This window comes from Mobula hypostoma, chromosome 10 (assembly GCF_963921235.1).
Source record: "Mobula hypostoma chromosome 10, sMobHyp1.1, whole genome shotgun sequence".
NCBI classification, from domain to species: Eukaryota; Metazoa; Chordata; class Chondrichthyes; order Myliobatiformes; family Myliobatidae; genus Mobula; species Mobula hypostoma.
Window position 1 is genome coordinate 82,889,634 of NC_086106.1, and position 14,672 is coordinate 82,904,305.

Genomic DNA, 14,672 nt, shown 5'->3' on the forward strand with positions numbered 1-14,672 from the left:
ATTCCTTTGTTAGTCGCATACCATGAGATCAAAGTTCAAGTCTGATCCCAATGTTGCAAATGTTTCACAGAAGATTTGGCACCCACAGGCGACTTTGAACAGTTAACCCATTCCTTGTTTTACAGGTCTAGAATGGCAGATTTAAATATGCAAATCATTCCAGATACTGCATAAGTAGAACTGCATTAAATTATGCTATTTTTATACCTCCACATATGCTGCTTAGTGATATGACAGTACTGGAATGAGAATTAATAGATGTGTTTTCTGAGTAGTACATGCACAAATGCTTCTGCAGCTTTCAATTTTTCCTTGGTATCAGATTATCTGTCCAAGCAGCAGCAGAGAAGCTGTTGCATTTGGCACTTTTCTTCGTAACTCCATATCCTGAGAATAGGAGAATTAAAATCCTAAAATAAGGTTGGCATATTGCAATCATCTATTTTATACATCTGCTAATAAGGCAACATCTAGAAAAAATGTCACATTGTGATGAGATGGACATACTACAGTATAATGTAAGGAAATAACAGCTACTCATGCACAAGGATTGGAGATTAGCATTTCTATAAAACTTGTCCTTGATGTGGTTGACAAGGTTTTCATTCTTGGAAGATTTGCAAACTGTGCTAAATTATGAAGGTGTTGAAGGAATGTATGCAGAGAGAAAGGTTAAGTTGTTTGAAACTGCTGAAGTAATAGAACAACAGTAAGACAGTAAATCCATAGAACCTATTAATCATTTTTTTATCTTAACTCATTTATAACCCCTGTTTGTTTATATCCCTTGACACATTTCCTGGCAAAATCTACTCATCTTGGACTTGAAACTTGTAATTTGAATCATAGAATGCCCATCGTAGAATTTAGTTCTGTTTGATTACATCATGTGGCAAAACTGAATGACTGCATCCAGAGTAAATTAAGTTTCCCTACTTGCGTTGAATACAGAATAGATGATGCTTTATACTCTTCAGCCTCTAGGTTCAGAGATATATTTTAGCATGACCACAACTCTGTGCCCGATTTAAAATTTAAAATTTGATCAACATAAATGTTTTAAAAACTTGCTGTAAAATTGTCAAATTCTGCAGTGTGCAGTGTTGAGTATTTTGATATTTAGAACTTCTATTGATCATACATTTGATATATATGTTTTTAATCTGCAGATCTTCTTTGATGGGGTCAAGACTCGTATTGCACAGGGAGTCAAAGAGGATGAAATAAGCTATCAATTAGTATATAGCAAACAAGAATTAAGAAAGGTAATAGAAAAATATCCAGGAAAAGAGGTGAAGAAGGCTCTGGAAATCCTCTACAAAAAAGTTCTAAAGCATCTGAGTGAAGAAGGAAACCTGTTACAGGTATATAGAATTAATAAATAATTCAAAATTGAAACCCTGTACAAGAGTCAAGTAATGCATTTAATTAGGTAACTATTATGTCTTTTAGGATAGGATTTATGGAAGTGCTATTACACACAACTTAATTTCTCACATTGAATTTGTTCCCTGTCTAGTTATTGCATCATTCTGGATATCATAGATTTTTTGTGCAATAAGAAAATAAATGGAGTGAGTCAAGCCAGCAGATCGAGTGGAGTTGAGAATTTAACAAAAAATCCATGCAGTTCCTAAAAGACTCTGTTCGATCTTAGAGATTACAAAGTAGTTAGCTTGTGTGGGAAAAGATAATTACGAACAGTACTTGTAAGCATGTCCCGTGGAGCATGAGTGCATGTATGAATTAATGAGCATGAGTGAATATAAGAATTAATGAGCATGAAAATATTGGAAATATTGTGGTGTGCAGCAAAGAAAATGACCCTTTTTTATTCAGAAAGGACTGTTGCTATGGAATGAAAACTGCAAACTGCTTGCATAGATTAGCACATATGTGACCAAGTGCATTGAATTCTATCAGCAAATAATACCAAGTTTAAGTGCTGAATTTAATGTTCATTGCTACAATTGCAACATCAAACACTTGTGATTAATCAAAGGATCTACAGAAAGCTTTGACACAAAGGATATTGGCACTGTGACAAGAATACACATAGATAAGATGTTAGCTGTCCTGTGTGATCAGCAGTTGGTCTGCCACCTGTCTTCAGCAGAGAGAGAGAGATAATGAAAACAATGGAGCAGCATTTGGAGATGTGTAATGAAGGGGAAGGAGAGCTGTCTAGAGCGGCTCCCCCTTTGAACCCTGAACTGTTTGAAGTAGTGGACAGGCGATACCCCAGCAGGGGGATAAAAAGGGACAGGTTCACTAAGGCAGCACACACACGACACCCGAGGTAACGAGACCCTGGAAGCGGTGCGCCTCTCACAAATCGGTGGGAAGCTTTTGGGCGGCTGATCGCGGGATCAAGCCTTAAACGCACAGGGTGGAAAGGCACGATCGGCGGGAACCTGGTGTGTGTCCACCCTTGCCTGGGTGCCAGGTTCAGCGCAGGGAAACGATCGTATCTGGAAACGAAGGGGTCACGGTTGGTGACCTCAGATGACATCACAAAGGACTCGCCCGACAGCTGACTGCGAAGGTCTGTGTGGAAGCTGTTTTGAATATTAATTCGTTTTGCTCTCTCTCTCCTTCCCCCCACTGTCCATCGCCATGGCAACGATTACTGCGAACTGAACTAAATTGAACTGAACTTTGTGTCACTTTGAAACTGGTCATTTGCCCCTAGACAACGATAGAGCTTGTTTGATCCTGGATTCTGTGTACATGTATGTTTATCATTGCTGAACTGTTGCATTCATTATCCTTTTGATTAGAGTACTGTGTTGCTTGTTTCTTTGATAAAACTTTCTTAGTTCTAGTAATCCAGACTCCAACTGAGTGATCCATTTCTGCTGGTTTGGCAACCCAGTTACGGGGTACGTAACAGCACCTTTTATACATAATTTATGTATAGGGAGACAGATTCTGCTAAGGTGTAATAAATAATAACAGGGTTGTTGTGGTGGGAGATTTTAATTTCCCAAATATTGATTGGCATCTCCCTGGAGTGATGGGTTTAGATGGGGTGGAGTTTGTTAGGTGTGTTCAGGACACAATATGCAGTTAAGACTACAAGAGGAGAGGCTGTACTTGGATCTGTTATTGGGAAATGAACCTGGTCAGGTGTCAGGACTCTCAGTAGGAGAGCATTTTGGAGATAGTGATCACAATTCTATCTCCTTTTCCATAGCATTGGAGAGGGATAGGAAGTTAGGGAAACATTTAATTGGAGTAAGGGGAAATATGAAGCTTTCAGGCAGGAACTTGGAAGCATAAATTGGAAACAGATGTTCTCAGGGAAACGTACGGAAGAAATGTGGCAAATGTTCAGGGGATATTGGTGTGGGGTTCTGCTTGGGTACGTTCCAATGAGAGGGAAAGGATGGTCGGGTACAGGAACTGTGGTGTACAAAGGCTATTGTAAATCTAGTCAAGAAGAAAAGAAGAGCTTACAAAAGGTTCAAAAAAATAGGTAATGATTGAGATCTAGAAGATTATAAGGCTAGCAGGAAGGAGCTTAAGAATGAAATTAGGAGAGCCAGAAGGGGCCATGAGAAGGCCTTGGCGGACAGGATTAAAGAAAACTCCAAGGCATTCTACAAGTATGTGGAAAGAAAGAGGATAAGATGTGAGATAATAGGGCCAATCAAGTGCGACAGTGGAGAAGTGTATATGGAACTGGAGGAAATTACAGAGGTACTTAATGAATACTTTGCTTCAGTATTCATTATGGAAAAGGATCTTGGCGATTGTAGGGATGACTTACAGTGGACTGAAAAGCTTGAGCATGTAGACATTAAGAGGATGTGCTGGAGCTTTTGGAAAGCATCAAGTTGGATAAGTCACCGGGACCGGATGGGATGTACCCCAGGCTACTGTGGGAAGCGAAGGAGGAGATTGCTAAGCCTCTGGTGATGATCTTTGCATCTTCAATGAGGATGGGAGAGGTTCCAGAGGATTGGAGGGGTGTGGATATTGTTCCCTTATTATTCAAGAAAGGGAGTAGAGATAGCCCAGGAAATTATAGGCCAATGGGTCTTACTTAAGAGATTGGTAAGTGGATGGAGAAGATCCTGAGAGACAGGATTTATGAACACTGGAGAGGCATAATATGATTAGGAATAGTCAGCATGGCTTTGTCAAAGGCAGGTCGTGCCTTACGAGCCTGATTGAATTTTTTCAGGATGTGACTAAACACATTGATGAAAGTAGAGCCGTAGGTGTAGTGTATATGGATTTCAGCAAGGCATTTGATAAAGTACCTCATGCAAGGCTTATTGAGAAAGTAAGGAGACTTGGGATCCAAGCGGACATTGCTTTGTGGATCCAGAACTGGCTTGCCCACAGTGGTTGTAGGTGGGTCATATTCTGCATGGAGGTCGGTGTGCCTCAGGGATCTGTTCTGGGACCCCTACTCTTCGTGATTTTTATAAATGACCTGGATGAGGAAGTGGAGAGATGGGTTAGTAAATTTGCTGATAACACAAAGGTTGTGGGTGTTGTGAATAGTGTGAAGGGCTGTCAGAGGTTACAGCAGGACATTGATAGGATGCAAAACTGGGCATTGGCAGATGGACTTCAACCCAGATAAGTGTGGGGTGGTTCATTTTGGTAGGTCAAATATGATGGTAGAATACAGCATTAATGGTGAGACTCTTGGCAGTGTGGAGAATCAGAGGGATCTTGGGTTCTGAATCCATAGGACACTGAAAGCTGCTGCACAGGTTGACTCTGTGGTTAATAAGGCATGCAGTGCATTGGCCTCCATAAACCGTGGGATTGTGTTTAAGAGCCGAGAGGTAATGTTGCAGCTATATAGGACCCTGGTCAGACTCTATTTGGAGTACTATGCTCAGTTCTGGTCGCCTCACTACAGGAAGGACACGGAAACCATAGAAAGGGTGCAGAGAAGATTTACAAAGATTTTGCCTGGATTGGGGAGCATGCCTTATGAGAATAGGTTGAGTGAACTCGGCCTATTCTCTTTGGAGCGACGGAGGATGAGAGGTAACCTGATAGAAGTACAAGATAATGAGAGGCACTGATCGTGTGGCTAGTCAGAGGCTTTTCCCCAGGGCTGAAATGGCTAGCATGAGAGGGAATAGTTTTAAGGTGCTTGGAAGCAGGTACAGAGGAGATGTCAATGGTAAGTTTTTTTATGCAGAGAGTGGTGAGCGTGTGGAATGGGTTGCCGGCGGCGGCAGTGGAGGCGGAAATGATAGGGTCTTTTAAGAGGCTTCTGGATAGATACATGGAGCTTAGAAAAGTAGCGGGGTATGGGTAAGCCTAGGTAGTACTAAAGTAAGGACATGTGCGGCACAGCTTTGTGGGGCGAAGGGCCTGTATTGTGCTTTAGGTTTTCTATGTTTCTATAATTTATTGTTAAAAGTTAGTAAACCACATTTTTGCAGAGCACATGAATACCTTATTCAATGGCACATAAATGAAAGATGTACATGTGAAATTACAAGTGCACTGTTGTAATGCAGCTACACAAGAAGATGCATACTGACATAGAATACAAGTCTGAGGTTTTCCAGTGACATAATCATCCAGAATGGCAGCTTAAATCAATAGCTCCTCTGGAAAAACGCGTATTTTGCCCCCTGTTAATCCGTCAAATATAAGATCTTTCGAAAATATTTGAATTGATAAGGGGGGCAAGAGTGGAGATTAAAAAAAAGCATCACTGTGGAAGCTATGGACGAGAGGTCTGCAGCGAGCGGCTCTCCTACCCGAATGCGTGGTAGCGAGGCTGACGATGGGCCTCGTTCAGGTGAAGTGGCAAATATGATAAAAATTCTGGAAGAGATACGGGGATTCCAAAAAGATATAGAACAGCAACTAAATGATATCAAGTCAGAGCTCGCCAACGTCAATCAAAAAATAGCGGTGGCAGAGACACGAATTGAGAAGGTGGAAGATCTCGTGCAAAACATGGAACGGATACTAAGTAAGACAATAAAAATATTAAATCAACAAGAAAGTAAACTGCTTGACCAGGAGGGAAGATCACGATGGAAAAATATCAGGATATACAATGTTTCCAAAGGAGCGGAGGGATTGTCTATGCTGGATTTTTTAGAAAAGTTGCTGCGGGATGTGCTGGAGTTTCCATTGACTATGGAGCTTGAAATTGAGAGGGCACATCGTGCGCTCATCCTGAGGCCTACTGGAGACAAGATAAGCCACGCTCAATAGTAATTAGATTCCTTCGATACAGTACCAAGGCGGAGATTCTACAAAGGGCTTGGGGAATGAAGAGGGTGTTTTTGAATGGGAAATTAATATATTTCAATCACAATTACCCCCCAGCGGTCCTGCAGAAATGTAAAGAATACTTTGAAGTAAAGCGAATATTAAAGCAAGGAAAGATTAGATTCCAAACTCCATACCCTGCTAAACTGCGAGTGTTTTATGAAGATGGGATTCAACTGTATCAGACAGTGGAAGAGGCGACTACAGAAATGAAGAACAGAGGGCTGCCTGCCAGCGTGGTCAAACCAAGGGAAAGCCTGGCTGAGCAGTTATCCCGATCTGCTTGGGAAATAGTAAGAGAACCGAGAAAGCAGGGGACGGGAGGAGGGCGAGAGAAGAATATCAGGGAGAGACTGTGAGATTTCCCAAAGACAGCCCTCACCCCCTCCTGAAGAGCCATAAGGTTTGGCTAACTTTAAAAGTGTTGATAAGCTAAACGGAAGCAAAAATAGACAATGCTATACTTATCTCAAGAAATACTTGTTATAATGTGTGTGAGTGAATGAATGAATAAAAAAAAATTGAGTAATATAAAATATATTACTCAATTTTTTTTTATTCATTTATTCACTCCTTTTTCCCCACCTGAATGAGAATATATATATGGGAGGAATACAGGGGAAAATCTTTTCTGTGTAATGGACATAGATTTGTTCACTTACTTTTATGGGTACTGCAATGGGGGCCCTCAACTCACTGGTAGGAGGGCTATCTCCCACAGCTAGATGGTTCTTCTAGCTCAACCCAGAGTCATCTACTAGAGACCTCAGACTTGGAATCACATCTTTGTTGCCTTTTTTATTATTCGAGTTTCTTGGTTCTTATTTGTTCAGGGAGTAGATTGATTAAGTTTTATTCTGCTAATTTCAATGATATATTGACAGGTAAATACACATGGCTAAGGACAAAGTAAAATTCATTTCTTTTAATGTCAATGGCCTGTTAAATCCAGTCAAACGCAATAAAATTCTATCCAAAATGGAAAAAGAACAAGCCCGTGTAGTATATTTACAGGAAACTCACAAGTGAAAATGAGCATGGAAAACTAAAGAGAATGGGCTTCACTAATTTGTTTTTCTCCTCATATGAATCAGGACATAGGAGAGGAGTTGCTATTCTTATCTCAAGCAAGCTAAATTTTGAAAAAGTATTCAAAATGGGAGATAAGGAGGGCAGATATATTCTGGTAAGGGGGAATATAGACGGAAATTCAGTTACTCTATTCAATATATACGCACCCCCAGGAAATGATATTAGTTTCTTTCAGAAAATTGCTCATATTATGGTAATGGAAACAGAAGGTCTCCTGATATGTGGGGGAGACTTAAATTTACAATTATAACCAAAGTTAGACTCTTTCAATAGAAAAACCTATGAAACAAAATCCTTACATTAGAAAGTTAATACACTTTTTGAGAATGTTGGTCTAATTGATATATGGAGGGGCCTTTTCTACGACAGAAGGGATTACACTCATTATTCTGCCCCCCATTCTGTATATACATAACATATATTTCATAACATTTGGAAAAGACAAAGACAAAATAAACACCTGTGAAATTGGGACAATAGATGTAAGTGACCATGCACCTATATATTTATCTGTTGATTTTGACCTACAACCAAAGAATACTATTTGGAAACTAAATTCAAGTCTACTCAATGATCCCTACTTTAAGGAACAAATTAAAAAAGAAATTGGTCTTTCCTTGGAATTCAATGATAATGGAGAGGTTTCACCTCCCATTCTATGGGATACTCCGAAGGCTGTCTGAAGAGGGAAAATTATGTCGATATCTTCATATAAGAAAAAAATAAGGAATAAAACATCAGAGGAATTACAAAATAGGCTGAAAGAACCAGAAAAAAACACAAGTTGAATTTGGCACAGGATACATTAGAGGAAATTTTTAAAAATTAGGAATGAAGTTAATAGTTCGGCTACGCAAGAAATGAGGAAAAATTTAATGTTTCTGAAACAGAGGCATTATGAAAGTGGATCTAAATCTATGAACATACTGACAGGGAAACTGGAAAAAAAAATAACAGAAAATTTAATTCATAGAATTAGGGATCCAAGAACAAAACTGATAAAAAGATATGCTAAGTGAAATTCAAGAAGCTTTTGAAGTGTTTTACTAAACTCTATACTCCAAAGTTCCAGGGGGAAGCATAACTCAAATTGACACCCTCCTGAATTCACTAGTGTTACCCACTTTAAGCGAAGAACAAAATAGAACAATGACTGCTGACATAACTGAAGTTGAACTAAAAGCTGCAATTAGTAGGCTTAAATAAGCAAGTCACCAGGATCAGATGGGTATACTGCAGAGTGGTACAAAGAATTTAAAAATGAGTTAATTCCTGTCTTACTCCCCACACTGCACTGGGCTCTAAAAAAGGCACAAATGCCATCCAGCTGGAAGGAAGCGATAATCTCAGCTATACCGAAAGAAGGCAAGGATAAAATGGAACATAGGTCATTTAGACCAATATCTGTTCTTAATGTAGATTATAGATTACTTACCTCCATCATGGCCAAACGATTAGAAGAGTTTCTGCCCACGCTGGTACATTAGGGTCAGACAGGTTTTATACAACAACTCCAAACACAAGACAATAAATGAAGGACACTTCACATTACGGATCATATACAAAAAAAAATAAAATCAAAGCAATAGTGGCGCTGAAAAGGCATTTGATTCGGTTAATTGGAATTTTCTTTACAGAGTTTTACATAGATTTGGTTTCCATGACACAATTATTAAAACTATACAGGCACTATATGACACCCCTACTGCTAGGATTAAAAACAATGGATATTTATCAAATAGTTTTACCCTAGAAAGGGGCACGAGACAGGGTTGTGCATGGTCACTGCTACTCTTCGCATTATATCTGGAACCATTAGCTCAGTACATCAGACAAAATGAAGATATCAGGGGATATCATTAAAGGGACAGAGCATAAATTGGCCTGCTACGCGGATAACATTTTCATCTATCTAGGGCAACCAACATACTCTTTACCTAAATTGACGCAATTCTTTGAACAATATGGTCAATTATCAGGATACAAGATCAACATAGATAAAACCCAATTACTTTTATATAGCTGTAGTCCACCAACAGAAATTGAAAGTAGATATCCCTGAGCATGGCAAACAGAGTCTTTCAAATATTTGGGCATCATTATACCAAAAGATTTGGCAAAATTATCAGAATGCAATTATCAGCCTATAGATTTAAAAAATTAAGGAGGATATAACAAGATGGAACCTAATTCCTTATTTTAGTCTCAGTTCAAGGATTGAATCTATTAAAATGAATATACTGGCCAGACTATTATATCTCTTTCAGACCCTACCAGTAGAGGTTAATCAAAATCAATTCAATGAATAGAACAAAATGTTATCAAGATATATACGTATATGGCAAGGTAAAAGGCCTAGAGTACGTCTCAAAACTTTGCAATTAGCCAAGGAAAAGGGGAGGATGGGGCCTACCTTCTCTTAGAGATTATTATTTTGCAGCACAGTTGAGAGCCGTGATATACTGGTGCAACCCATCATATGACGCTCAATGGAAAAACATTGAGGAGAGGATACTTCCCATCCCCATACAGGCAATTTTGGCTGATAACAACCTGCAAAGTTACATAAATAATATTGACAACCCATGAATGAAATGGACCCTTAAAATATGGAAAACTATTATAAAAGAACATAAACTAGAGGGAGATATTGTAATTCTTAAATGGTTTGCATATGACTTGGATTTTACGCCGAATAAACTGGTGCTAGAGTTAAGGACTGGACAGCTAAAGGAATAACAGTTCTTTGCAATATATTGAAAGAAGGAACACTGTTCAGTTTTGAAATGCTTAAAGAGAAACACTTATTAGAAAAACAAGACTTTTATCGGTATTTATAGATGTGACAGTATGTTAATAGGACGGTTAAAAATGTAACCAAGGCAAGTACATGTTTGATAGAACTATTTAGAAAAGCATATAATTCAGATAACGGTAGTAGAATAATTTCAAGCGTGTATAAGAGTTTGTCAAATCTTAAAACACATTCGACTTCATGCATTAAAACAAAATGGGAGAAGGAAGGAGGGATAATTACATCTGAGGAAGAATGGACAATAATACGGAGGTATCAATGGAAGTGTACCAGTTCACAGAAATGGAGGGAGTCCGGATGGAAAAACTTGATAAGCTATTTTATTACACCCTCTCAGAAATCCCATTATAATAGTAACTCCCCTGCTTGCTGGAGAAATTGTGGAAATCAAAATGCAAACTATTATCATGTTTCTGGGAATGCCCCGTTATCAAAGACTATTGGAGTGGGATACACAATGCCCTACAAGACATCTTTAAATGTGAAATATCCTTAGAAAGTAAGACCATATATTTTGGGTATATACCTCAAGAATGGTTGAAAAGAGATAAATATTTAATGAATATACTGATGGTGGCTGGTAAAAAGACTCTTACCAGGAAATGGTTAACACAGGAGAGCCCAACTTTAAATGCATGGATGGAAATTACAATGGACATTTACAAAATGGAGAAGATAACAGCATCTGTTAATCATAAGTTGGAACAATTTGATTCATACTGGGAAAAATGGCTTAACTATATAACACTTCATAGGCCTGATTTAATTCTCACAAATCAATGAATATGTTGTAAAAAAAAGATCACTCCCTACTTGTACATAGTTTTCTCCTTTTGCTTGTTCTTTCTTTCCTCTCTTTTCTATGTGTATACTTCAGATAAATATTATGTGGAGATTTGTGGCAAATATGACTATATGATATATATGTACAATATCTGAAATACATCTTATGCAAATATTTGTTTGATGATGAACTTCAGTAAAAAATAAATTACAAAAAAAAATACAAGTCTGAACTAATTAAATTGTTTATGGGAAGATTACTAAGAAGTTTTTTTAGAAATCCATCTGTACTTTTAATGTGTTCTTAAACTGTCTTTCTGTGTGTACAATGCATTGAACATACAAGTATTTCAAGTCCCAAGCCTGATTAACCACAGAAATTGTACATTTAAGGTGACTCCAAAGAGAAAGATCAATTTGACATGTTTGCTCTCTAATGACAGGTAGCTAGTGCATCATCTTGTTGCCAAAGGTAGGCATTTAAGGCCTAATTCCATATTCAAAACTTAGGCTGGCTCTATATCTTTATTCACACTCAAGTATTACTGTGTAAAATCAGTTAAGAATTCACATCAATGTAGCGTACCAATGTGCCTAGTAGTGTCTATGTGTAAAAAGGACAAGTGCAGAAAAACTGAAAAACAAATCTGAATGCTGTGCCATGTGGATACACTAGCTCCCTCTGGTGATCGATTTTCAGTTCCGCTAACATTACTTCCTACTGATAAATTTTATTCTTTATTTTAATTTGGTTAAATAGCCTATTTTAGACAAGAAGATAAAGGTGAAGATTTATATGTGTAAAAATAGAATAAGAGGTGTCAATACTGAGGGAGAAGTTATGCTTTAGGAACTTTCATGAGTCTGAATGCAAATTAACTTTGCAAACATTTGGAGAAGTGTTCAAACAAACATAATTTATAGAAACTGCCAATCAATATTTTTGTTTAATTTTGTGGGAATTGAGTTTTAAAGTAGAAAAAAAGGGAAAAACAATTTGTACTTAAAATTCAAGGATCTTGTGCTTGTTCAGTCAATGTAAGGTGCAAGGCCATTATATAAGTCAACACTATTAAACACAAACTCCAGGTATTTATTCTGTATCCTTTTTACCATTTCATAATATAGAAACAGATAAATACAGATGTTTATGAATAGCGACCAAAAGCCACCTTGTATCTGCAAAGAAATTAGCATAATTAAACTTACAACAACACACACAAAGTGCTGGAAGAACTCAGCAGGCGAGGCAGCATCTATGGAAAAGAGTAAACAGTCAACATTTCATGCCTCAGCCCGAAATGTTGACTGTTTACTCTTTTTCATAGATGCTGCCTGGCCTGCTGAGTTCCCTCCAGCATTTTGTGTGTGTTGCTTTGGATTTTCAGCTCAGGCAGATTTTCTCATATTTGTGATACTTAAACTTATAATTTACTTTGCAGGTGGTGTGGGGCACAATGCAAGGAGAATTTGTTCATCAGTACAAGCAGTTTGAAGAAATGATTGTTCAGTGCTACCCTGGATCTGGCATTACTATGAACTTTAGTATTGAGGACATACTGCAGTATTTTTTAGATATAACAAAATCAAACTGACAGCAAGCTGATTAATATTTAAATGTCTACTCAACTGTATATTTCTTCAATTCTCAGAGTTATCTTTCCTCTTAAAAGTTCAGTTATACAACAGTTTCAAATTAAGCCTGTACTTGATATTAAAGTTTTACATCTCTAAAGCAGAATAACATGCTATTTTAATTATTTTCACAATTTAAAAAAATATATTTTTGTTACGACCTTAGATTTAACCCTTGCAAACCTGGATTGTTTTGTAATAAGCAAGAACAACATAGCTCTGAATTTACTGATGTGTGCCCAAAATTGCTCTTTAAATATTTTACTTGAGACAATAAACCGTTTAAAGTCAGTGTAACTTGCTTCAGTATAATGTGTAACTTTGAGAACTTGTGTCATTGTTCCACATCACTCCAGAAACTGACAGGTACTTAACTTCACAGCGACAACTCGCGGATACCTCCTCTTATTTACCCCTCGATCGTGACCCCACTAAGGAGCACCAGGCCATTGTCTCCCACACCATCACCGACTTTATCCACTCGGGGATCTCCCATCCACTGCTACCAACCTTATAGTTCCCACACCCCGCACTTCCCGTTTCTACCTCCTACCCAAGATCCACAAACTTGCCTGTCCTGGCAGACCTATTGTCTCAGCTTGCTCCTGCCCCACCGAACTCGTTTCTGCATACCTCGACATGGTTTTATCCACCCTTGTTCAATCCCTTCCTACCTATGTTTCTGACACTTCTCACGCTCTTAAACTTTTCGATGATTTCCCTGGCCCCCACCGCTTTATTTTCACCATGGATGTCCAGTCCCTATATACTTCCATTCCCCATCAGGAAGGTCTCAAAGCTGTCCACTTCTTCTTGGATTCCAGACTCAATCAGTTCCCCTCTACCACCACTCTGCTCCGTCTAATGGAATTAGTCCTTACCCTTAATAATTTCTCCTTTGGCTCCTCCCACTTCCTCCAAACTAAAGGTGTAGCTATGGGCACCCGTATGGGTCCTAGCTATGCCTGTCCTTTTGTTGGCTTTGTGGAACAATCTATGTTTTGTGCCTATTCTGGTATCTGTCCCCCACTTTTCCTTCGCTACATCGACGACTGCATTGGTGCTGCTTCCTGCGCGCATGCTGAGCTCGTTGACTTTATTAACTTTGCCTCCAACTTCCACCCTGCCCTCAAGTTTACCTGGTCCATTTCCGACACGGCCCTCCCCTTTCTAGGTCTTTCTGTCTCTGTCTCTGGAGACAGCTTATCCACTGATGTCTACTATAAGCCTACTGACTCTCACAGCTATCTGGACTATTCCTCTTCTCACCCTGTCTCTTGCAAAAATGCCATCCCCTTCTCGCAATTCCTCTGTCTCCGCCGCATTTGCTCTCAGAATGAGGCTTTTCATTCCAGGACGAGGGAGATGTCCTCCTTTTTTAAAGAAAGGGTCTTCCCTTCCTCCTCTATCAACTCTGCTCTCAAACGCATCTCCCTCATTTCACGCACGTCTGCTCTCACTCCATCCTCCCGCCAACCCACTAGGAATAGGGTTCCCCTGGTCCTCACCTACCACCCCACCAGCCTCCAGGTCCAACATATTATTCTCCATAACTTCCGCCACCTTCAACGGGATCCCACAACTAAGCACATCTTTCCCTCCCACCCCCCCCCCTACTTTCCGCAGGGATCGCTCCCTACGCAACTCCCTTGTCCATTCATCCCCCCCATCCCTCCCCACTGATCTCCCTCCTGGCACTTATCCTTGTAAGTGGAACAAGTGCTACACATGCCCTTACACTTCCTCCCTTACCACCATTCAGGGCCCCAAACAGTCCTGCCAGGTGAGGCATCACTTCACCTGTGAGTCGACTGGGGTGATATACTGCGTCCGGTGCTCCCGATGTGGCCTTTTATATATTGGCGAGACCCGACACAGACTGGGAGACCGCTTTGCTGAACACCCACGTTCTGTCTGCCAGAGAAAGCAGGATCTCCCAGTGGCCACACATTCTAATTCCACAACCCATTCCCATTCTGACATGTCTATCCACAGCTTCCTCTACTGTAAAGATGAAGCCACATTCAGGTTGGAGGAACAACACCTTATATTCCGTCTGGGTAGCCTCCAACCTGATGGCATG

The 14,672-nt window shown here is 39.4% G+C and overlaps 1 protein-coding gene across 1 annotated transcript in view; it reads left to right on the plus strand.

Moving 5' to 3' along the window:
* LOC134353353 (exocyst complex component 1-like) overlaps window positions 1-12,874 on the plus strand; it is a 107,003-nt gene extending 94,129 nt beyond the window's left edge. Inside the window, exons 17-18 of the mRNA XM_063061387.1 lie at window positions 1,170-1,364; window positions 12,397-12,874. Coding sequence (XP_062917457.1) covers window positions 1,170-1,364; window positions 12,397-12,549 — 348 coding nt within the window. The 3' untranslated portion in view covers window positions 12,550-12,874. The remainder of the gene's footprint in view (window positions 1-1,169; window positions 1,365-12,396) is intronic.
* Window positions 12,875-14,672: the final 1,798 nt, after the last annotated feature.